The sequence below is a fragment of the Phascolarctos cinereus genome, unplaced genomic scaffold, assembly GCF_003287225.1.
Source record: "Phascolarctos cinereus isolate Bilbo 61053 unplaced genomic scaffold, phaCin_HiC Scaffold_4;HRSCAF=312, whole genome shotgun sequence".
NCBI lineage: Eukaryota > Metazoa > Chordata > Mammalia > Diprotodontia > Phascolarctidae > Phascolarctos > Phascolarctos cinereus.
Genome location: NW_027555847.1, coordinates 26,705,388 through 26,731,779, shown reverse-complemented (window position 1 = coordinate 26,731,779; position 26,392 = coordinate 26,705,388). Strand labels below are relative to the sequence as shown.

Sequence of the window (26,392 nt, the reverse complement as noted above, 5' to 3'; positions counted from 1 at the left end):
GGAAAGAAAGAAAAAAGGAGAAAGCATTAAAAATCAGTTGTCGAAAGACCTGGGTTCAAATCCTAGCTCATATACTTGGTTGACGACCTCCCACAACTCGCTTAACCTCTGCCTACCTCCATTTCCTAATCTGTAAAATGGGGACAGTAATAGTTGTGAAGACAAAATGAGATGTTTGTAAAGCGCTTTGCAAACCTTAAAGCAGTACATCAGTCATTTATTAGTAACAAAAGAAATATATTAGTAATAAAAAAATAATAGATTGGTTTGGATAGACGGATAACAGTTTGTGGATGACCTATTAAAAAGATGAAATTAATATAATGATCATAACAATGACAATAGTAACGGCTGATTATTAACACTTTCTGGGACAAAGCATCACTATATATATATATATATATATATATATATATATATATATATATAACACATATATATATATATAAAAACACATATATATATTATATATAACACATATATATAAAATATATAGATATATGATATCATTTGATCTTTGTACTTCCTGCCTCAAGGAATCTTAACGATCATGAATATTACAGGTAATGTTGTTGTAGATCATACGTACATAGAATGGTGAACTAGAAAAATATACCAGACTTTGGAGTCGGAGGCCCTGGATTAAAGTCTCAGATATGCACTTACTGTGTGATTCTTGACAAGCCTCTTAAACTCTCTGAGGCTCAGTTTCCTCATCGGTAAAATGGGAATACCTTTAACTGCTTACCTCATGGGAAGGGAATTATTATAGAAACACATGCCATTATTATGTCAGTTTTAGAGGTGAAGAAACTGCTTCTCGGACTCATAGCCTAACGCCTGTGATGTGGTAGCTCCACACAAAATGTTTGTGGAGCTAAATGAGTTGTCCCTTAAGAAATCGCAAAGTTGACATTCTTATCCATCTCTGCCCAGAGGTGTGCTGTCCATATATACTCAGGATATAGGAAAGCCTCCCTGTCCCAGAGAATGTTTTACTAGGAGCCAAGTGATATCACGGAGTTGTGCATCATGAATTTGGAGAGAGGAGGGACCTTAGAAATCCTGCCTAGTCCGACACCTTCTATTTACAGATGAGGAGACTGAGGCTCACAGAGAGAATTGGGGTTTTTGTTTGTTTGTTTTTAGGCAATTGGGATTAAGTGACTTGCCCAGGGTCACACAGCTAGTAAGTGTCAAGTGTTTGTTCTGAGGCCGGATTTGAACTCAGGTCCTCCTGACTTCAGGGCCGTGCTCTATCCACTGCGCCACCTAGCTGCTCCTGAAGCCCACAGAGGTTAAGTGACTTGCCCAAGGTTTCATAGTGAGTGGTAGAGCTTTGGGTGGAACCCAAGACGCCTGACTCCCAAGGCTGGATTCTTTCTATTGCACCATATTAGCATTGGACGACACGTTAGAGAATAGACAACCCAGCCCTCCCACATTCTCCAGACTAGTAAACAGAGATCCAAAATGATACAATGACTTGTTCAAGGTCATAAGATCAATCCACCAGTAGGCGCTTATCCAACTCATCCAATGAGCCAGGTGCTAGCAATGGAAAGACAAGAAACTAATCCCCTATCTCAAAAAGTTTATAATCTATTAGGAGAAGTAGCATGTGTGTCTATAAACACATGCAGAATGGAAATATGCAGAAGAAGATCCAGACAGGGCCTGACCCTGGAATCTCACACATTTAGGGAATTCCACAATAAGGAACCTCCATGGTACCTTCTCTGCCATCTATAGTCTTAGAAAATCTCTTAGAACCCTGAGAGGTTAAGTGACTTGCCCAAGGTCACAGAGCCGACGGGTTCCCAAGGCTCCAGGTTGGCTCTCTATCCTCTGTGTTGCACAGTCATCGATCTATATGGCATCCCAAAAATCTTAGTGCAGTTGTAAAAATTAATAACATCAGAAATATTAAGTTCTGCAAACTTACAAATGACACAATTCAAACATTTATTTAAATTTATTTTATACTTGTTTACGTGAATTTTAAATAATGTATTTTTGATTTAATTTTCTGAATGACATCTTCTAAGACTCTTGGGTCAGTAGAGGAGACCCTCTTGTCTGGCCACTTCGGTAGCTTGTTCTATCTCCATTAGACGTTTTCTTGGGGGGTGGGGCTGACCCTTCTCTCCACTCACACAAATCCAGCCCTAATTCAGGCCTTTGTCACCTACTACTGAAACAGCCTTCTAAGTGGTATCCTAGGTTCAAATGTCTCTGTACTTCAATTTATCTGCAAAAGTGATTCAAAAAAATATATGCCCTTAGTGATTACCTATAGAATCAGATATAAACTCCTCCGAGTAGCATTTAAAATCCTTCAGAACTTGGCCCTAAGTGACCTTTCTAGCCTTGTTAAAATATTACTCACCTTCATGCATACTGCAGTCCAGCCAAACTGGTCTTCCTCCTGCTTCTCCCATATGACCCTTCATTTCCCATCTCCAAGCCTTTGCACTGGTGGGTCCCCTGACGCCCATGCCTGGAATGTATTCTCTCCTCAGGTTTGTTTCTGAGAATCCCCAACTTCCATCAAAGCTCAGCTCAAACATCACCTTCCATGGCAAGCTTTTTCTGAAGCTTCTCTCCCTGACCCCCATCGCTAGTGCCTTCCTCACAAAACTGTCCTGAGTCTACTTTGTATTCATCACACATAGACCTATGTGCCCATGTCCTAAAAGTCTTGGTGCAGTTTAAAGCTTTAATAACGTCAGAAGTACAAATGCTACTACCTTACAAAGAATGTCATTTAAAAGTTTAATTATTTACATTTCACTCATACTTATTTAGTTTGTGTATTTTGAATGAGAAATTTTAAACTTTGATCTTAAAAAGAAGGGGCATCTTGTCATTATGCATTGTGTCCACTGCAGTTTCAGGATGACACTTCCTCAGAACAGTGTTATTGGTGGGGAGGTCCCTTTGCTTGGCTGACTACCTCAGTCCATCTCCATCAGACTTATTCTTCCGAGGTTACATCAAGACTGTTGTCTATGCTTCAACCTTGTTATTTGGATGACCCTAAGGCTAGGATTACAAATGCAATCCTTTCATTTACTGATGAAGCAGCTAGGGAAGTTTCTACAAAGTTCAAAAATTGAGTAGGGTGACATACAGCACAAGACAGTGGACATATTGAGTTTTAATATGAAATATATAAATTTCTAAAATTTTTCTATAATTAACCTTTTAAATCTTGTTTTTAAAAGTTTGTTGCACTTAGAAATCTGATGTTATTAAAGCTTAAAACTGAACTGAGATTTTTGCATAGATGCATATTTATGAGTTTGTATAAATATAAATATTTATTTACATATGTGTATTATTGCATATTTAGAGACGGTGAGTAAAGACAAGGTTTTTAAATTAATAGTAGTTAGGGAGAGAGAGATGAAGCAGCTCATGTAGGAGGTGGCACTGAGATGCAATTTAAAGAAAGAGAATTCTCTGAGGTAGAGGTACAAAGGGAAGGTATTCCAGGCTTGAGGGATAGCCAGAGCAAACAGATAGAGATGGGAGATGAAGGCCTTTTCAGAAGGAACAAAGAGAAGGACAACAGTTTTGTTGGACAAGGTGAGTAATAAAAAAAAATCTGAAGATCAAGATGATAATAATAATAATAATAGCTAACATTTATATAGCACTTGCTACTATGCCAACAGCTTTGTTGGACAAGGTGAGTAATAAAAAAAATCTGAAGATCAAGATGATAATAATAATAATAATAATAATAATAATAATAATAGTAGTTAACATTTATATAGCACTTGCTACTATGCTGGGCACCATGCTAAGCACTTTGCAATTATTAACTCATTTGGTCTTCCCAATAACCCTGGAAGGTAGGTGCTATTATTATTCCCATTTTACAGATGAATAAACAGGTGAGTTGCACAGGGTGGTCACACAGCTAATGAATGTCAGAGGTCAGATTTGAACTTGGGTCTTCCTGGCTTTATCCACTGTGCCACCTAGCTGCCCCAGGTTTGAAGGACTATTAAAAACAAAAGAATTTTTGTTTGCTCCTGGAAACGATAAAGAACCAGTGAAGATTATAAAGGGCAGTGATGTACTCATATCTGTGCTTAAGGTAAAACTTTAACTTCTGTGTGAAGTGGGGAGAGATTGAAGAAGGCAGATCAATTGAGAAGCCACTAAGGTAGTTCAGAAGACAGGTGGACGAAGGCCTAACCCAGTGTGGCAGCCATGTGCTTAGAGAGACACATCAGACCTGAAAGATGCTGTAGAGATAGCAACAGTCAAAGCTGACTACTGACTGGCTGTGTAGGAGGGGGGAGAGGGAGGAGTCACTGAGATTATGAAGCTGGAAATTAAAAGAATGATTGTTACCTTGGTAGAAATAAGGAAGTTGGGCAGATGTTGCAGGGAGCGGGGGCGGGGAGGAGTCCAGGGGGAGAATAAGCACTGTTTTGGAAATGCTGAGTTTGGGATGTCTACGAGATCTCTAGTTCAAAATATCTAATGGGGAGTTGGTGATATAGATTTGGAGCTTGAAAGAGACAGGACAAGATAGATCTACCTGCTAGTCATCTACATAGGCATCATAATTAAACCCATGGGAGCTAATGAAGTTACCAAGAAAGACAGTATACAGAGAGGAGACATGAAGGCCCAGGGCAGAGTTTTGGGGTACATTCAAAATTTAGGGGTATAATATGACTAGATTTCTTTCTGCATATGTCTTTGTGCAGGTATCTTCTCTCTACCTCACACACACACACACACACACATTTTTAGCTTCCTTATGTATGTTATCTCCCCCATTAGAATATTAGCTTATTGAGGACAGGGATTTCCCTTTTTCTTGTCTATTTCTATTTTCAATGCTTAGTACAGTGAGTGGTAAATAGTAGGTGCTTAATAAATGATTATTGACTTGCTATGGATGATGAAGTAGCAAAGGAGACTCAGGAGGAGTGTTCGGACAGGTAGGATGAGAACCAGGAGAAGTTATGAAAAACCAGAGAGGAAAGAGTGATCAGAAGTGTCTGAAAGAATGATGCAGCCCAAGAAACAGTCATCAGATTTGGCCATTACAAGACAGTTGATAACTAGGGAGGCTGCAGTTTAGCTGAGAGATGAATGAGGTCAGAAGCCAAATAGCAAAGCACTGAGGTGCAAGGGACAGAGAAAGATGCATAAGAAACGGTGCCCACAGTGGTCTCACGCTCGCAACCCCTCCAATTAATGAGTTTTTCTCTAGAACCTCCATTTGAGGTATGCTCACTCAGCCTCTACCAACCTCCCATTTCTCAGCTCCCTTTGATGTGGTCTTCCCTCATTAGAATGTAATCTCCCTGAGGGAAGGAATTGTCTTTCTTTTTAATTTTGTTGGTATTCCCAACTCTTAGCCCAGTGCCTGGCATTTGATTGATTAAATTAATGCTTTATCTAATCTACCCAGATTTTTTTAGGAGTCTGGCTGAGAAAGAGAGGAGAGATACAAGATGGTGGCTTGAGGAAATGACAAGGTCTAGTGAAACCTTTTCTTTTTCTGTTTGTTGAGGCAATGGGGTTAAGTGACTTGCCCAGAGTCACATAGCTAGTAAGCGTCAAGTGTCTCAAGCCAGATTTAAACGTAGGTCCTCTAATGGAGGTTTTTTAAGGTTAGGGAAAACTTGGACACAATCACAGATGAATTTCTGGAGGGAACTTTAGAGGAAATCTATTATGATCTCTAAATTTTACAGAGAGGTTGAGATCACAAAGATAGCAAATAGTAGATCTAAGATCAAACCAAGGTCCTCTAAATCCAATTCTAGTCCTTGTTTTATAGCCTTCCCCTCTGCACACACCTTGTCAGTGGGAAAGTCAGCCCTAGACCCTGCTCCTGTCCCATGCACATTCTGTCACAAACTCCATCCTCCAGGATAAGCACTAATAGAAGCTGTTATCTCTCTCACTGTGCCGTAGAGAACCTGTAATGGGGGAAGGAGTGAGCTGCAATATCCCTCTACCTACATCGAAATACATTCTACTGTACAGCATGCCTTTGATTCCCGTCTGTTCCTGGGCTCAGGACAGCAAGAAGATTCTTGAGAATTATAAATATCACTCTCAACACAGTCAATTTAGTGTTTCTTGAGTAGTATAGTGGTATGCTAAGTGGTGCAGTGGAGTCAGGAAGACTCATCTTCCTGAGTTCAAATCTAGCTCCAGACACTTACTAGCTGTGTGACCCTGGGTAAGTCACTATACCTTGTTTGCCTCAGTTTCCTCATCTGTAAGGTGAGTTGAAGAAGGAAATGGCAAACGACTCCAGCATCTTTGCCAAGAAAACCCCAAGTGGGGTCACAAAGATTTGGACATGACTGAACAACAATAACAACTCTAGTGGTATAGCAGTCAAGAACTCTGGTCTACGGTCCAGCTCCCACAATCAGTATTTGTATTTACATACATACATCATATTCAGATCAATATGCATTAATTGTTCATATTTCAAGATGGCGAAGCTGGTAGTTCTTCTGTACTCATCAGGAATTATGGGTGAAAAGACCCATGCCTACATCTATGCAAGGAATCTTTCCCTGTGATTAAGGCTGCAATCACCCACACTATCATAGCACTGAAAGCTGTAAAGGAACCCTGGGATCATAGATTTCTAGGTGTAAGGGATCTTAGCAGACATCTAGTTCTTACCCGCTCGTTCTACAGATGAAGAAACAGAGGTTAAGGGACTTGTGAAAAGACACACAGGAGTATTGAAGTAGTATACAAGTATAGACGTTCCAAGTGCTCATTTCATTCAAAGTCACCACTTTCTTGAAGTGTAAGAATTTCCACCTCTTTGATGACCCTTTGGACTGATTCCCTACCCTTCCTTGCCAGCTTTGCTTTCTCTTCCTTGTGCCCCAAAGAGAGCATGCATTTGCCTCTTCCAACCTTGCTTTGCAGCCAGTTTTATCAACCTCTGAACTTTTCTGATGAAAGTGCAATTTCACTACTGTTCTAGGAAGCTGTTAAGAGCATATATCCATCTCAATAGCTAAGGCTAATGACACAGCAGGAAATCAACTGATGGGAAGAGAAAAGGAGTGAAAAAGGATTCTCGTGGAAAATAAATGAGCTTACAGATAGCTTTCTCCATCCAAAAGCCACAGATTTTGATAGCTTTGTGGATGATTTCTTTTGCTGGATTTGTCTAAGTGTTTTTGAAATGTTGAACCTGTAAACTAGCTCTAAAATTAGAAGCTAAAACAACATCAAGAGCCAGTGGACTTAAAATGAGGCTGAGGAAATAAGACATGAAAGCAATCAGTTTTAATTGGCTCTAGACTAAGAATAAGCCAAAAAAAGACCCAGTTCTGTTTAAGTTGGTTGAGGAAAAGACAATTGGAAGGCATCGCATTTTTACTAATTATCAATATGGGGGGGGAGTAAGTCAATTAATTTAAATTTTTCCCCTTCTCCTAATATAACAGATGGTTTTCTGAGACCAGGAAAAGCGGAGAATCATTTTTAATGTGGAGGGAGGTTACTTGAGGAAAGAGTCCTCTGTCATCCAAACAAATTATAATCAGGTTTCAACAAAAACAACAATTAATACTAATAATAGTTATGCCACTACCGTGGCAGAAGCTTGAAAGAGTTATTAGAGGTCTACAAAAAAAGCATTGGAAAATTATATCAACACCTAGCTTTTAAGCTCAGTAGGAAACTTCAGCGCCATGTTGCCTAATTAAAGGTAACAAAAAAGAAACAGGGAGAACAGAATGTGGAGAACAAAAATATACAAGAAACTCTGAATTGCCTTCTTGAGCAATTGAAGGCGAATATTAGGGAAATATTAGGACTTTGAAAAGCGCAGAGGATAAAATAAATACTTCAACATTAGTCACAAATTTGATTCTAGAAACTTGAGAAACAAACTAAAAGAGAGAAACTTTGAAGAAAATTTCTGGTCATCCCTATGATCACAAGAAGGTCAATAAAATGAAAAAGCAAGTCGGATCAAATGAGAAATAGGAAATTGGCATATTAACATAATGAAGTAGCACAGTGCTCATTTCATTCGAAACCACCACTTTCTTAACATAACGTAATGATCAGAACAGTTAAGTCAAGAAAAGTGATTGAAACTTTGGATTCTCTGGAAAACTGGCAAGGGGCAAGTGAAGCCAGATCCATAATTATTGCTTTATAGTAGCACATAAACCAATAGCAAAATCCTTTACCAGCTTACTCTCAGACATTTTTACTATCAAAAGATGGAAACACCAGCATTTCAACCAAGTATAAGCCAGTTATATGCTCTGTCCTTGATACAGAGCAGTCACAGCTGGTATCACTAGAATAAATCTCTGAACAGGGAAGCAGTTAAGGTCTGCTATGGTTCTATATAGCTTTAAATCCATTATCACTTCTAAATAGAACTGAATATGACTTCCATATTAAAAAGAGTCAAACCAAAGTACTTTATTAATCATTTTAGTTAATATCAAATTATATGAAACACATCAAATGCAAATTTATCAAATGGAATCTTTCTTCTGTGAAATCAAGGTGTCATTTGGACCCAATAAATAGAAAATTATTCAAGTTTTCTAAGAAAACAGAGACTGAAGGCTTCAAACTTTAATCTAGAGGTCAAATTGAGCCAGTACAGGAAGATAATAATTATAAATGCCTTGGTATCCTCCAGACAAGAAACATTGCGTATATAAAGGTATCAAGGATAAGGATTTGGCTTAATATGTTAAGAGACTTTCTGACATCCTGAAATCCAAAGCTGAGGGGAAAAATTAAGGCCATTCATAGAGAGCTCTCTCTCTTCCCATCTTCATCTCACATCATTCATGTGCATTCTGCCACTGTTCTCCTTCACCCCTCCCTCACATAGAAAGATGACCCTTCTTCTTGTCAATGTAAACCCCTCTACATACACAAGTAATCTGATTCCATCCCATCTTCTCCATTAGCTTGCCCTCTCTATCATCCCTACTCTCTTACTAGTTTTCTATCTCTCTTTGGCTACTGGCTGCTTCCATATTGTCCACCTTCCCTATATGCCCACCTGCATGTCTCTCCCATCCTCCAGAAAGCCTCTCTTGAGCCATCCAACCCCATGAAGTATCACCCCATAGCTCTTCTCTCTTTTACAGCAAAATGATTTTAACAGACCATCTACTAGGTTCTTTTACTTTCTTCTGGACTTTCTACAGTCTGGCTTGAGATCTCAAACAATTTAATATTTATTATTAATATTTAATTTAATTAGAAATATTTAATTTAATATTAATATTTAACAACATAAATTCAAACAAAATTGCTACCTCTAAAGTTACCAGTGTTCTCTTAATTGTACAAATAAATGGCCTTTTCTCAATCCTCATCATTCTTGACCCCTCTGCAGCCTTTGACACTACTGATCACCCTCTTTTCATTGATATTCTCTACTGTCTAGATTTCTATGACATTATTCTATGACATCATCTGACAGCTCCTTCTCAAATCTCCTTTGCTGGATCTCCATCCAAGTCATACCTACTACTTATGTGTGTTCCCCAGTGCTCTGTCCTAGATCTGCTTCTCTTCTTCCTCTATACTATTCTGATTGCTGTACACGTCGGCTCCCAGGGATTCAATCTTTCTACAAAGATGATTTTCAGATCTACTCACCCAGCCTAACATTTCTCCAAACCTCCAGCCATGCATTTCTAACTGCTTATTGGACACTTAAACTCAACATGTCTAACACTAAACTTATTTTTCCCCAAAATTCTCCCCTCCTCTGAACTTCCCTATACTATTGAGGATACCATCATTCTCCCAGTCATCCAGGCTCCCAACCTAAATGTCATCCTTGACTTCTCACTGTCTCTTATCTACTACATCCAATTATTGCCAAGTCCTGTCTATTTTGCCTTCATGACATCTCTTGAATATGCCCTCTTCTCTCCTCTGACATTGCCACCACTCTAGTGCAAGCTCCCATCAACTCGTGCCTAGACTACTCTCTAATCACACAGTCACCACATTGGTTCAGACCCTTATCACCTGTCTCTTTCTGTGCTGTTGATGGGTGTGCCTACTTCTAGTCTCCCCCAACTTCAATCCATCCTTCACTCAGCCATCAAAACAATCTTCCTAAAGCCGCTAGTCTGACCATGTCATTCCCTTATTCAATTAACTCCAATGGCTCCCTATCACTTTCAGGATCAAATATAAAATCTTCTATTTGTCATTAAAAGCCTTTCATAACCTGGCTTCCTCCTAACTTTGCAATCATCTTCCACCTTACTAACCCATATTCTGCAATCCAGTGATACTGGCCTTATTGTTGCTCTTTGCACAAGACAATCCATCATGGGCTGACCTCCAAGAATTCTCTCCCTCTTCAGCTCTGCCTCTTGGATTCCCTTCTTTCAAGTACCAGCTAATGTTCTACCTTCTACAAAATGGCTTTAATGAGGATGAGGGTGACTGATGATAGCTAGCATTTATATAATCCTTCAAGGTTTACAAATTTCTTTATCATGTGTTAACTCATTTAATCCTCACAACAACCCTTGTGAGTTAGGTGCTATGATTATCCTCATTTTACAGATGAGGAAACTGAGGCAAAGAAAGGTTAAATGATTTGTCCCAGGTTACACAGCTAACATGAGGCAGCTAAGTGGCTCAGTGGATAGAGCACTGGGTTTAGAGTCAGGAAGAACTGGATTCAGATCTGGCCTCAGACGCTTACTAGCTACGTGACCCTTAACAAGTTACTTAATCTCTATTTGCCTTGATCCACTAGAGAAGGAAATGTCAAACCACTCCAGTTCTTTGCCAAGCACCATGGACAGTAATGACATAGTGTGATACACAGTATCATGAAGAATCAGACATGGCTAAACAACTGAAACAGTACATAGCTAGTAAGTGTCTGAGGAAGGATTTGAACTCATCTCTCCAATTCCAAGGCCTGGGTTCTAGTCACTGAATCACCAATCCCCCTTAATTCTATGCCTTCCCTCTGTTGGTTATCTCCAATTCGTCACGTATGTGTCTCATTTGTACATAGTTATTGGCGTGTTGTCTCCCCCACCATAGTGTGAGCTCCTTGTGAGCATGGATTTTTCTCCACTTTTCTTCGTATCTCCAAGCTCGTAACCCAGTGCCGGGCCCATTGTAGGCACCTAATAAACGTTTATTGATTGACTTGAACATATCATTGTATTCCTCCCATGACCTATAGTCTAACGGTACTGGGGCCTTGTCCTTGAATTAACAATTAACCTAAGTTTAAAGTTGTGTTTTGTTTTGTTTTTCCATTCCAATCTGGGTTGGGATGGCAGAGTTTTATTTGATTACTGATGAATAGTTATGGGCTTTGGGGTTGATGACACATCTCGAGACAGGCCTAAAGTCGTCTTGGAAAGCCTAATGCCAGCTGCTGGTCAAGTTAAAAGGAAACATGGAAAACACCATTCCAATGGATGGATTGCCTGTCATTGATCTATTCTGATCCTTAGCAGACACCAGCTGTTTGAACTGAGTCCAGCTGATGTGATCTTATTTTTCCCAGATGGAGATCCCACAGCAGAGGCTCAGATCAATTTTCACTCTTCTTAAGTAACACTGGTCAAATTCTAACTAGAGCGCCAATGTGTTTGGCACCAGAAATTCAGTTTGGACTGTTTCCTCCAAAGCAGGAGAGACAATCCCTAGGAAACCAGCCCACTGGGTAGAGGTTCCTGGAACTGTGTTACTGCTCTTCTCTCAGTTCTATCCTCACCACACACACACACACACACACACACACACACACACACACACACACACACACACACATACACACTTGGCAGGAAGTAAAAAAGGAAGAGATTTTCTAAAAATGTCCATTACCCCATAGAATAATCTGACCATGGATCAAAGATTCTAGTGAATTAGTTTCCATAAGACATCCATTCCTGTCCTTGTGGTTACACCATGTCCCAGGTTATTTCATTGTCATCGCCATTGTTGAATCCTCATCCCTTACATCTGCATAATGCTTTACAATTTTCAAAGTAGTTTCATATATATATGATCTCATTAGTTCGTTATGCCATTAGTTGAAAAGAAGACTGAAAAACTGAGATCAAATCTCTGCTATCTGCTGCCTGGAGCTTCTCCAGTTCACAAAGTTTTGCTTAGGAACTAAGTGACCTTAACTGAGAGAGAAGGCATGAAAATGCTCCTCCCTTCCTTCTTTGCAAAAGTGGGAGCCAAGTGATCCTTGCACGGACTGGCAGGCTCATTCAATGCATTGATGATGTTGCTAGACAGCTTTTTTCCCTTCTCTTTTATTCTTTTTCTTTATTTCTTTTTTTTTGCTATTCTTTTTCCTCTCTTTGTCTATTCTTTTTCTGGCTCACTGGCTGAGGGAAGATCTTGGATTACAGATCATAGATTGAAAGCTCAGAAGGACCATAGAGACTGCCACATCCAAAATCCTCATTTTAGAAAAGAGTTCACCAAAACCCAGCAAGATGCAATGATCTGTCAGTCACCAGGCTAGTGAAGTGTCTGAGGCAACACTCCAGCTCAGGATGTGCTGACTCCTCATTCAATGCTCTGCTCACTCTACCTACACATATAAAAACAAAAGATACCAACAAAAATTCAAAAACCAGATGCTTGTTGCACTGAATTTCATTCATATTACTGAAGAGAAAACTGAAGCCGAGAGAGCTGAAATGATTTTTCTGAAATTCTACAGCTAGCCCTTTCTTCAGGAAGTTTTTTATTCTTAATCTCAAATAGATACAACACCAGGGAATACATGCGTATCAGTGAGGGGAAGGGGGTGAGAAAACACTGTTCTGGTTCAGCAAGGTTCTGCAATGAAACTAATGATTTCTGAGAGATTATAGGGAAGGAAGGAAGAAGGAAGGAAGGAAGGAAGGAAGGAAGGAAGGAAGGAAGGAAGGAAGGAAGGAAGGAAGGAAGGAAGGAAGGAAGGAAGGAAGGAAGGAAAGAAGGAAGGAAGGAAGGATCAAATGTGGTAATTTTCTGAGCGTCTATCTTGCAGAAAAAGAAGACCTGGATTCAGATTTTGCCTCTGATCCAAGTTATGTGAGCAGTGGTGAGTTGCTTAAACTTTCTAAGCTTTCATCTGCTCATCTACATAATGAAGATAATATTGTCCATGTCTTCTACCTCCCAGTGTGGTATAGTGGGGTTAGAACCAAGAAGACTTGGATTCAGTTCTTTCCTCTAAAGCATCCTGCAAGGTGTCTCTGGGCAAGTCACTTAAACTTCTTGGTGCTCTTAGCTGCTCTTTAAGAAGAATAAGGTGTAGAGAAGGGGCCAACCTGAACTGGTAGAAGTACTACTCATCCAAAGAGTTTTCTTTCCTGATGAAATCACAGATCCAGTCCCTGTCCTTACAGAGTTATTATGACGCCCAAATGATATATGCTAAAAGCACTTTGCAAACCTTCAAAAGTTCTATAAAGATCAGTCATTTTCTTCAGCTGTCCACATATTAGGATCAAGCTTCATTTTAGCAGAAGTAAATCCCCTGACATGTACTCCTTCTCAACCCTCACCTCCAATGCTCTGACAAGCACCAAATAAATATCTTATTTTAAAGGCAAACATTAGCTGAAGCAAACCGAGCAGCACAATTGCTGCCTCGGGATGGCTGCATCCAGATGATCTGAACCTCAAAACACGTGGCAAAAGTTAGCAAATGCCGGCGGCTGTTGGGCCTCATTTGGAACACATTTTCACGTGGAAATGGGATGAGGAAAGTTCTCCCCAGCCCAAGTTCATGTTCAGTCCAAATGGTCCCGGGGAGCATGCTGCAAAAACAGTGGCAACTTTCTGAGCATCTGTCTTGCATTTGTCTCGCAAGTTCATTAACACATTTTGTCACTCCTACAGCTCTCGTGGGAGAAGGGTGACAGACAGTGCCACCCCGGAGCTGGGTCAGGTGACAAAGGGTCTCAAACACTGCCCTCTCTGATTGTGTCTGCAGGTGGGGGACACAAGGTGACTTCTCCACGAGCCACGCCCTGCCAGCTGTAAAGGTGAAGCTGTTCACTGAAAGCACAGGTGTCCTGGCCTTGGAAGACAAAGAACTCGGTCGGGTAAGGACACGTAGGGGCCTGGAGGAGGGCTGGTCCTTGTGCGTCAAAACAGCAGCCTCATGCCTGAGAATGTAGGACTGCTCTCCCTTCACTCCCCCAAAACAGACATATCATCTAATCGTGCAGAAGAGAACCATGTTCTAATCTTGTCCTATAGAGAATTAGACAGCTTGGGAAAGGGAGCAATGGTTAGGAATAATACTCCTAGGGTGTTAGCCCCATGTGAGGTCTAATCTGCTAAACGGACAAGCAACAAAACATTCAGAGATAACATGAATAGTTTTTTTCATGGATGGGGAGATTGGTATGATCATAAGGTCATAGATTTCAAGCTAGAAAAAACCTTAGAGGTCATCTAGTCCAGCTCTGTCCTATTACAAAGAAGGAAACTGAGGCTCAAAGAAGTTAAAAGGTCTTAGAATCACAGACTTAGTGCTAGAAAGATCTTAAAGGTCATCAAGCCTAACCCCCTAATTTTACAGAGAAGGAAACATGAGCCTGGGTCACTCGGGGAGTCATTAGTAGAGCTGGAATTTGAATTGAGTTCCTCTGACTCCGAATCTCAGACTCTTTTGGGATGTAAATTGTCCAAATTCACAGAGCTAAGATGCTACCCCACATCCTCTAAACCCAAATCTAATGCTCTTTCTTTTTTTATTTTTTTATTTTTAATTTATGGAATAAAACAAGCATTTCTATAACATAGTATAATAAAAATGATTGCACATGAAACTGTAAACCTATTATGTACAACTTACTATTCCTTTTAAATACATAGTAGTTATTGTGTAAATTTCCACCTAGAGATGTCTACCATTAGATTCAAATGGGGTGTGTGTGTGTGTGTGTGTGTGTGTGTGTGTGTGTGTGTGTGTGTATATATATATATACAGTATATGTATGTATGTGTATATGTAAAATCATTCTATATATACTTCTAATTATCAGTTCTTTCTCTGGATATAGATATCACCTTCCTTCATATGTCCTTTGTAGTTAATTTGGGTATTTATAATAATCAAAATGACTTAGTCACTCAAAATTGTTCTTAAAACTTCTTCCCAGAATGCCCTCAATGCTCTTTCTACTGTCTCTCAGTGTTTCCTGAATGCTGCATTTTTTTTTTCATTCTTTTATGGCAGGGAAAGAGGTAGAAAATTAAATTTCCGGCAAAAGAGTCTACCTTACTGGTGAAGTAATATTTCCCTGGCTTAGGCATACTCAGAGCTAATAACATCCCTTAGATCTACACAAACACTCATTTTTTTATTCATTTGCCCTTTATTCTGGCTTTTTTGTAGTTGACAATTCACTTTCAATTTTTCTTGTACAGTTACCCTAGTTATCCTAATACTTCACCAACTGTTGTATATGAGTAGCCTTGTCCATAGCTAAAGAAGTAATCGCCTACCACCTATCAGAGGTCAGAAACTACATGCCAAAAGAACCTAGAGTCCTACTTTTCCAAATTTGATTTTAATAAGCATTTATTAAATGCCCACTGTGTGCAATGTATCATGGTTGGTACTGAGTGAAATGCAAAATTTAGATCCGCATTTATTAAGTACATACCATATTCTAGGCACTGAGCTAAGTGTTGGAGATATAAAAAGAAGTATAGAAACAGCCCTATCTTCAATAAGCCCACATTTTAATGGATGAGGCAATATGTAAATAACTGGATACCTAGAAGTTAAACTCAGAGTAGGAAAAAGAGCTTTGAAAGGGAAAGCCATTAGTAGCTGGGAGTCCTGGGAAAGGTCTCTGGCAGAAGGTAGGATTTCAGCTGGGTCTTGAAAGAAGCCAGGAAATTAAAGACAGAAATGGGGAGGGGGAGCATTTCAAGTTTGGGGCACAGTTAGGGCAAAGGTAGGGCATGATTCCTGCCCTCAAGAAACTTATAGTCTCTGAGTAGAAACTACCAGTGCTGCCAGGAATGGAAGACTATTTGCTCCTACACCCAATGGCCCCAAATTTCTGGGGCATCCTAAGTCCTGCTGATTTTCATAGTCTTCTCCCCCCTCTTTCTTCCATCACTGGCAGGCTATTTACTGGCCCTTTTGCTACTATTGGTATAACTGCTTCTAGCAGTATAAGACAATGTAACTTTTTCTCTACCACCTTGTTGTTCAGTCACTTTTCAGTCATGTCTGATTCTTTGTGACCCCATTTGGGGTTTTCTTGGCAAAGATGCTGCAACGGTTTGCTCTTTTCTTCTCCAGTTCGTTTCATGGATGAGGAGACTGAGGCAAACAAGGTCAAGTAACTTTCCCAGGCTCACATAGCTAATAAGTGTCTGAGACCAAATTTGAACTCAGGTCTTCCTGACTCCAAGTCTGGCACTTTATCAGCTGTGCCACTTGGCTGCCCCTTCTCCATCACATAGCTACTTCTGTATTACCAACATTGATCTGTTATAAGCTTGACAACTAAGCAACTGGGCTTGCTGGAACTGTATGAAAAATTAAAGTAAGTAGGCTCTGAGTGAAGAGGGAAAGGGGTCTACCCTGACAAAAGTTCACAGATTTTGCAACTACCACCGGGAAATGTGTTTTCAGGGATTATTTGGATTGAACATAATCTTAAATTGGAAGAGAACTTTTCCCATCATTTCCCCTTATTGGGGAAAAATTCCCTTTTTTCTGGGCTATATTCAGAATGGTTGGACTCCTGACATCTGGATGTAGTCAGGTATGACTCTACAAAGCTGTTTAGCCAGATAACCCTCTACAGTAACTACCCACTTTGGCTAAAATACCCAGAGAGCTAACTAGCTCTGCTACTCTTAAACTTGGGTGATTTCCATGGTCCAGGAGCTATATGGAAAGTAAAATGGAAAACATACTGGATATGACATCAGCAGATGTGTGTTTGTAACCTTAGCTCTTCTACTTACTGTATGTCCTTAGGAAAGTCCCTTAAACTTTTAGAGCGCTGGTTCTCTGTTCTGCAAAATGAAGAGGTTGGATTGATGATTTCTAAGATCCCTTCTATCTCTAGAGTCTACAAGTCTGTGCCCCACAAACATAAAGTCTAAAGAATCAGGATACAAAGTTTATCAGGAGATAATGTGGCTGAGTCAAGAGATCTCAGCTCTCATCCTGTCCTTTCCATTAATGAACTGTATGATCTTGGGCAAGTCCGTTCACTAACTTTGCCTCCATTTTCTCCTCTAAAAGATAAGGGGTTTGGAACAGATGCTCTATAAGGTCCTTTCCAGATTCCAGTTTCTATGCTAGGAGAAATCTCATTTTCAAAGGGTTTTGTGTGTGTGAGATAGTGTGGAAGGGGGTGGGGGGCAGTGCGTGGAGGGATTATACCATAGTAGGGAATGGTTGTCCAGAGGACCTGGCCACAGATGTCCTTCCCAAGTGTCTGCCTTAGATCTATTAAAGTGCCATGTTGCTCTGGAGCTAACTCAGTGGTATCAGGAGCTGTCCACATCAAAGATGGAGCACATGTGTGCCTCAGCTGGGTAGATTAAGTACATGTTTACCAGCCAAGAATGTTCAGATGAAGTGTCTGTTCTAATTCTGGCCTCGGGCACATGGGAGGACCTTCATAACTCAGTGGGGTTGACAAAATGGAAAGTGCTGTATGAACACGTCAGGCCTAGTGGAAAGCTGGATGGAACTAATGGAACATCACCACTAACCTCCCCTTCTGTCTCATTGCCTGGCCGGGGCCTCCTCAGATTGAGACCGTGTGATAGAAAGACTCTTTGTGAAGAGGCTGGTAATGAGCTGAGCTGGGGCACTGTCGGCTCCTACAAATGGACAGCATATTGTGTGTGGGAAAAGCGTCCAGACTCCATATGGCAGAAGGCAGATTAATGAGCTCGAGAGCGCTGGTCGCCTAGTGCCTCTCACACTTTGCTTTTGCCAGAGAAGCAGGACAGCAGGGAGTCAGGGGACTTTTCCTACTGCTGTCCCCAATCCTGTGGCTCAGTTCTCTCTTCCTCCTGCTCCTTTTCTTCTCTTCTTTCTCCTGCTCTCCATTGCTCTATTTCTGCACTTGCCAGCTCAGTACCTGGTCATGGACATCTCACAGACTTCTCAGACTGGGGCTTGAGGATCAGGAAGGGTCTTAGAGTTCCCCTAGTCCAAGCCTCTCATTTTACCAGTGAAGAAACTGAAGCCCTAAGAGATACACTGTAAGAGATTAATAATAAATATCTATTGAATTGAGTTAAAATGTCCAAGCTTACACCAGTGTGAGAGCCAGCACTTCCTCTACCAAACTCTAGAATGAGCATGAGTCAACACCATTGAGTTCTGCCTGCCCAGCATCTTTTCATCTGAACTCAATTCAATTCAATGCAAAAAAAAAAAATAAGTGCTTACCATGCTGGGCACTATGCAAGGCACCCAGAATAAAAAGACAAAAGCAAAACCAGTATCTGCCCTCAAGGAGCTTACAATCTATTAGGAGAGGTAGAACAGAAAGGACTTGATAGGATAAGATAGACTAGGCTATGATAGGATAGATGGATGGAGAAAAGAGATGATAACTATACAGATGAGGGAGATGGCTGGTAATTGTGTGGATGGAGAAGGGTAGTTACTATATGGATGAGGACAGGGGTGGTAAGAGAGAAGGAAGAGTCAAGGATAACTGAGGTTATGAACCAAAGTAGCTATTAACTATTGAAAAAGTTCCTGTTCTCAAGGGGTTTGCATTTTGTTAGAGGAGAAAATATTTTCATGTATAAGTATATACAAACAAATACAAAGCAATTTGAGGTAGGAGAGACACAAGCAGCTGAGTGGATTAGGAAAGGTCTCATGGCATATAGTGAGGGACTGAGCATTGAATAAGATTTTTATTCTTTTTAATGAATCTATGATTTTAGCAATATAGGGAGCTCCTGATGAAGAATTTCTTCTGCCAGTGCAGTTCAATACATCCTCTGCAGCTACCACTCTATTACCCTACACTGTCTTTATTCAATTATTATTGTCATTCATTATTTATTGTAGCCTCATTCTTATACTTAAAAAGTAAATAAAAAGTAATTTGTTAATCAATCAGTAAGTCATTCAACAAGCCTTTGTTAAGTGTTTACTATGTTCCTGGTAATTGTTAAACACTGGGGGTGGGCTCCAAGGTGGATCCCAGTGAGTGACAGATAAGCAAAGGCTTCCTGTAGGAATAGCTGGTACTCAGGCTAAGCTCTGGAAAGATCCTCAGCTGCTGGAGGCCAAACCCCAGGTTGCGGCCCTGAAATACAAATGAGGGGCCTGGACTAGTCATCCCGTGACTCTGACATGTCTCCTTTGAGTTTTCAGAGGTTACATTGCATTCTCCTTGTATAAAGTCAAAACAGGGGTAGGTTATGATTCCTCTGAGAAAAACAGGTCTCTGCCCTCTTGGACTTCTTTGAGAAAGACACCCTGGTAAAGCTAAATCAGAAAGATAACTTCCATATTACATCACATGAACCAAAAATGTTGTTGACTGCCCAGTCACTATGTAAATTCCAAATCTCTCAACTCCGACCACAAACCTGAGAATGAAGGACTCACTCTAGAAGGCATTGCCTGATCTCCCCACTCTCAGCTCTAAGTACATTTCCTGTCCTCTACTTGCCTTGTTGTGTGACCCTGGGAAAATCATTTCAGCTCTCTGTGTCTCAGTTTCCTCATCTGTAAAATGAGGGGGTGGGGACTTGATGGTCCCTAGGGTCCCTTATAGCTCTATGATGCTAAATGTATACAAAACTAATGGATATCTAAGGTAGCATTTGAACCCAGATCTTCCTGGTTTGAAGCCCAGTACTCTGTCCATTACACCATGCTGCCTCTTGCTTACATGTGTATGTGTTGTTTACCCTGCTAAAACGCAAACTCCTTGAAGGCAGAAGCCATTTTATTTGTGTCTTTGTATCCTCAGCCCCTACCAGAGTATCTGCCACATAGTAGATACTTAAATCAGTGCCTGTTGATTGACTGATTGGTCATCTCAGGAAGTTGTTCAATGACCACATACTAAATTGATCACTTCTGTGCTCTGGAGCCAGATAAACAAGAAAATGGAATGTACTTGCTCTGACATTCTCCTGAGGAGCAGTTTGCACATTGAGAAAAACAAACTCATGATTACAAGATGACCACGGTTCCCTAAATTAACAAATAAATATTTGTGCATACATGTCTTTTTTCTCTGTTTGGTCCAAGACCCAGGGTTTCCTTTATATAGGGAACTCACAGGTCCAAAACTCCCTCTGCAGATGCAGACCAGCAACTCTTCTGCAGCTCATAATGTTAGAGGAAAATGAGATGTTAAATGACTTGCCAAGGCTCACACAGATGTTTCAGAGGCAGGATTTGAACGTGAGTTTTCTGAATCCCTTGGCCAGCACTCCAATAATTACATCACACTGCCTCTCATGAGTCCATAGCCTTTACTAGATGAGCTGAAGGGGGAGCTTCATGGGGACTTTCAGTATTAAGGAGCCCCCAAGTGCTAGGAATAAGGGGAAATGCAGACTTCAGCATAGTGCCTTATACGTAGAACAGGGCTTAATAAAATCTATTGAATTAAATTATTGAATTGCCTCTTCTCTATGTAAGCAAAACTGAGGTCTGTGTGATGACCAGCAGGTCAGAACATTTTCCCATGTCTAACAACCTGAAAGTTCTCTGAGAGGCTGCTCCAGATGATATTTCTGTGATCTGCACAGGTAAACTATTCTTAAGCAGGTCAATCAAAAGGTCATCTCATCCTCTATCTCTACTGTACATGGGCAAAGCAGAACAATAGCCAGTCAAATCCAGGAGGCATGTTGCAATCAAGAGGATTGAATTCCCATCTCTGGTGTTAGATGCCCAAAACCTGCTGCCAGCTATCCTCAGATTCCCAAATGTTTGGATCCAGATCTCATCTCTCTCCTTAACTAGTCCTGACGGGCAGCTCCACCAGGATGTCCTGGAGATTTCTAAACACATGTCCAACACAGAACTCATTATCTTCCCTCCCCCAAATTCACCCCTCTTCCTAGTTTTCCTTTTTTGGACAAGGGAACCACCATCTTTCCAATTACTTAGGTTCCCAACCTTAGCATCACCCCCGATATCATCAATTTCCAAATCTTGTCAATTCTACCTCCACAATATCTCTCATATCTCACCCCTTCTCTCAACTCGCATGGCTGCCACCCTATTTCCAGCCTTCATTAGCTCTCAGTTGGACTGCTAGAATAGCCTCCTAATTGATCTCCCTGTCTCTAGTCTCTCCCTTATCCAACCTACCCTCCACACAGCTGCCAAAGTGATAATCTTAAAGCTCCATCTCAAGAAAGATTCCCTGATGCCTTGAGGGCATCTCATTTTTATAGTTCTCCGCCCAGTGCCCAACAAAGTGCCTGGAATTCCACCAATGCACATCGATTGGTTTTCAGTCTAGGATAAAATGCAAACCCTTCTGTTTGGCATCAAAAGCCCTTCACAATCTGGTCCTAACTTAGCATTCCAGACTGACTTCACACCACGCCCCCTCATGTGCTCTATATTACAGTCAAAGCGGCTTACTTGCTGTTCTCCATATGTGATACTCCACGGGACAAAGTGCATGACAATCTCCCATACCTCCTATGTTATCCCTCCTCACCTCTGCCTCTTGGAAGCCCTGGAGTCCTCCAAGGCTCAGTTCAAGTCCCACCTCCTACAGGGGCCTTTTTCAGATATCCTTCATCCCCATTACACTCTTCCCACAAAAAAAAAACACATGGCATTTGTATAATTTTTATAATTGTATTTATTTATTTGTATATGTTATTTGCTACCCCCAACAGAATGGAAATTCCATGAATGAATGAGCATTTATTAAGTACTTACTACATATCAGTCACTCTACCAAGCACTAGCAATGCAAATATAAAAAGACAACCCATGCCCTCAAGAAGCCTATATTTTTGTTTGTTTGTTTGTTTTTGGCTAGGCAATGGGGTTAAGTGACTTGCCCAGGGTCACACAGCTAGTAAGTGTTATGTGTCTGAGGCCGGATTTGAACTCAGGTCCTCCTGAATCCAAGGCCAGTGCTGTATCCACTGTGCCACCTAGCTGCCCCAGGAGCCTGTATTTTAATAGAAGAAGGCAACATATATAGGGGATTGGTGGCCAAAAAGGGGAGTTTTGATCTGGGAAGACATAAAGGTGGTAAGTTGATATATAGGGCCTTTTCCAGAAATAATGGTATTGCTAATTTGGTAACTCATCCAAAAGGAGGTAGTGTAAAGTAATGGGCAAGGAGATGGCACTAAGGTTAAGGGGACATGAAGGCAGCAAATAGGCAGAGAGCAAGATGTCCTGGGTGGTTGGAAGGATGGCCGGATGGGCTATGAAGGTAAATTGTTTATTGTTTATTTTTGTCTTTGTGACCCCATCACCTAACTCAGTGTCTGGTGCTTAATAAAAGATTGTGAATGGAAAAAGGGCACAAAGAGAGGAAGATAGTGACCCCAACACCTCCCCAGGTATCACAGCCACACCCATCTTCTCAGCCTCAACAAGACACTCAGTACTTCTATCACCACATATTCTGATCACCATAGAAATGAGCTAGTCTGATCCAAGACATACCAACTCCCTCCTAACACCCTAGATACTCCAGCAGAAACAACAGTACAATCAATGTCCACTCCATTGAACTGGTTCCCATGAACTGGCTTCCCAGCATTCCAAAGGAGCATCACAGGAGAATATTCCATGTGGTGACCCCTAACCATGAAGCACCCCACTCTCCAGAGTTGTAACTGAAAACATTTGCACCCAGGGCAAATGTTACCTGTGGCAAGCTGAAAGAAGTGTGGAATTGTGTCCTTAGTTGAGGGGAGGACCCTCATTCAATGAAGGAGAGAGAAAGACCTTCAAAGTCACTTTGCATCAACGTTGAGGAGGTGAGGAATACAGCAGACACAAATTCAAGAGGAATACATCATCTGGTAGCTTCTTATTCTAGTTATCCTTGTTAAGTGCTAAGATATGTTGTTAGTGAATGACTCCAAGTACCGTAAGTACCCTCTGAATTTGCTTCCCTGAAGTATAAAGCCCTAGTTGTCCTCCCTTAGTTAATTGTCTGCCGTTTATTCTACCGACAATATTGTCTCTTTCTATACAATTGCGCTTGCCCCAGGCGTCAGTCTGCTAGAGCATACTGGGTTACCAGAATTGCTAGATAGAGTTCTGACAATAAGTACAAGAATTTTTGAAAATAAAAATAAAGAGATTATATTTGTAGAGCATTTTGCAAACCTTAAAGCACATATAAGTGCTTGCTATTATTATTAATTAATATTATTCAAGACCTACCAGAGGCCCTTTACAAAGTGATCCACTCAAGCTAGCATATCCTCTATAAGAGAGCTTTCCCCAATCCTGGACAAGTTTGCCTTTCCTCATTCTGTGTCTACGCTGTGATCAGCAGTGTGTGATAACCTTTCTACTTTCCATCCGTTGCTGAAAACTCCCACAAAAGTTGCTGCTCCAGGTTCAACATAAGAACATGAGAAGAGCCTGCTCATCAGAGCTGCAAAGGACAGTTTTAGCCCAGGATTTGGGCAAAGTTTCATTGCTATTAAAGATTAACAGGTAGGGCTCCAATAATGCTTTTTTTAAAAAGGAGTCATAAAAAAGAGATTTCTAACCAAAAGCAGGACTGGTTATTTTAAAGTAAGTCCTTTCCTCCTGAGTTCATGGAAGCCGTCGCATGTGCCCACCCAGCATGTAAGAGAGGATTTGGCCATGGCAGCACAATGAGGGTGGTTTTCATTGACAAGCTTCCTGGTGCAATGTCAAGGACCCTGGCTATGAAGGAAGAAGATCTTGGTCTATATCCCAATTCTGTGGCTTCACTAAGCACGGCTACTTACTGCCTGTGACTTAGGGCAGGTCACTTAACCTCTGTTTCCTCCTCTGTAAAATGGGAGGACTGAACCAGAAGTGAACCAGACATCTGAGGTCCCCTCCCCCTCTGAGTCTATTATCAAAGTAGAAACTGCATTTCTTCTTCCTTCTTCTCAGGCACGGTTATTTTTACCAATTTAGAAGCCCTTGGCTTTCCTAGGAGGTTTTTATGCTAAGGTATATATTGGGAACATTAAGCTTCCTCAATCTCTAGATCCACATGGTAGTCTCAGAATGTGGGGGATTTCAATTACTTCAGCTCCTTCCTTTTCTGTAGGCCAGTGTGTGAAAGATCAATGATTGCTAATTGTATCATTTAAGAATTCCAGGGATGGCAATTTTGTGTGTTTGTAATTTACACTGAAAATATGTTTACCAAACTATTTCCGTATATGGGGGCTTATAGACAAGAGTGGCAAGGGGTAGGCCGGCATCATTAGACTTTGAGCTTCTGGAGCAGGGACAATCTTTGGCCTTTCTTTGTATCACTATCACTTAACACAATGCCTGGCATACAGTAGGTATTTAATAAATGTTTATCACTGGATTGTGACTGATTGATGAATGAGTTGTGATATGCATGGTGGGAAGGAATAAGCAGCTAGGTGGTATAGTGCATAAAACACAGACCTGGAGTCAGGGAGACCTGAGCTCAAATCTGACTGCAGATACTATCTGTGTGACCCTGGCCAAGTCACTTAATCACAGTTTGCCTCAATTTCCTCATACATACACCTACCTCCTAGGGTTGTTGTCAGGATCAAATGAGATAATATATATAAAGCCAGTGCCTGTCACAGAATAAGCACTATACAAATATTAGCTATTAATATTATCTACAATGATGAGATCACAGATTCCCTTGAACAGGTGAGTATTTCTGTCTATATACACAGTCCCTGGTAAACAGTTGTTGCTTAATAAATGCTTGTTTTGTGAATGAGTGAATGTGTGCCTTTCAATTCAATAAGCACTTATGACCATAACATATTCATCATGAACACTAATAGAATCATATTGATAGCTTATTAATAGAAATGTTTGTTGAATAGAACTGAGATTCTTAGGCATCTGCTCTGTGTCAGGCACTGTGTTAACACTGGGCATATAAAGAGAAAAGCAAAACAATCCTGGCCTCAAGGAACTTCCATGCTAGTGGGGTGGTTAAACAGGGACACAAATAAATTCATGGTCACTCAAGAAGGAAGATGTCCTCTGGGTATGTCTGGGTGTATCAGGAAGATCTGCCTGAAGGCTCTGAGAGGAACCCTGCAGGAAGACAAGATTTCAAAGAGGTTGATGAGGGCACACATGCCAGACATAAGGGATGGAGATTGAAGATGTAAGAAATGGCTATTAGCCCAGCTCGGCTAGAATATCAATTGCCAGAGAAGTTATCTGAAATGAGACTAGGACAAGAAGTTAGAATGATATTGTGGAGGACCTTAAACCCCAAGCTAAGGAGTTTGTACTTGCTTCTGAAGACAATGGGGATCCACTGAAGGATTTTGAATGGGCCAATGGCCTGATCAGACCTGTGCTTCAGAGGCTTCTTTTGGAAGCTATGTAGAAAGAGGATGGCTTGGAGAGAATAGGAAACAGGAAGCACAATTGGGAGATCTTTACTAAAGCCTAGGAGAGGGGATGAGGGCTGAACTAGAGTACCAGATGTGTGCACAGAAAAGAGGGAACAGGCGTGAGCAATGTCTTGGAGGTAGAATTGACAAAAGTTGATGACTGATTGGATGTGGTTGAGTTGGGTGGGGAGAGAGGAAGATGGAAGGGTGAAGAAGAAGGTTATGAACATTGGTAACTAGGAGTGATGGCACCTTCAACAGAAATGGGAAAGTGATTAGAATTCTAAATATTCCTTTTGTTTCCCCTTTTCCCACTTGGCTCAGCCTTATTTCTGTCCTAGCCAGAGAACTTCTCCAAAAAGCATAAACAGTATTTCCCACTTGTATTTCATTCCATTTGACAGTTGGAAAGGACCTCAGAAGCCACCTATTCCAGCCCTTAAACAAATAGAATCTCCATCATGATACACTGGACAAGTAGACAATTTTCAAGCTCTCCTCTACTTAACTGCTATAAATCCTCATTCTACTTCCATCCCTAACATACTTTTGAGAGGAAAACCTCACTCACTCTTTCACAGTAAATCTATTTATCCATTTCTTTCTTTCCTGTGGCCTTAGTCAACTGGACATGAAACTCCTGCTAAGAACATGTTGTTCTGTGCTACCAACCACCATGCAGTCCTCATTAATCTCTTCCAGCATGGAATCCCTGGTAGGGCAGAAACATTACTATATCCAGCTGACCTCTGCTAGCTGCAGTTTCAACTCTTCCTGTTCTGTGATGAATGAAAACGAAGAACAATTG

At 40.8% G+C, this 26,392-nt stretch overlaps 1 protein-coding gene across 11 annotated transcripts in view; it reads left to right on the top strand.

The window, feature by feature from the left end:
- The window catches only part of CADPS (calcium dependent secretion activator), a 572,571-nt gene that overhangs the window by 317,326 nt on the left and 228,853 nt on the right, over positions 1–26,392 (top strand). For all 11 annotated transcript variants that reach the window (XM_078152119.1, XM_020976388.2, XM_020976394.2 and 8 more), the window contains exon 7: positions 13,994–14,105. In XM_078152119.1, coding sequence (XP_078008245.1) covers positions 13,994–14,105 — 112 coding nt within the window. The remainder of the gene's footprint in view (positions 1–13,993; positions 14,106–26,392) is intronic.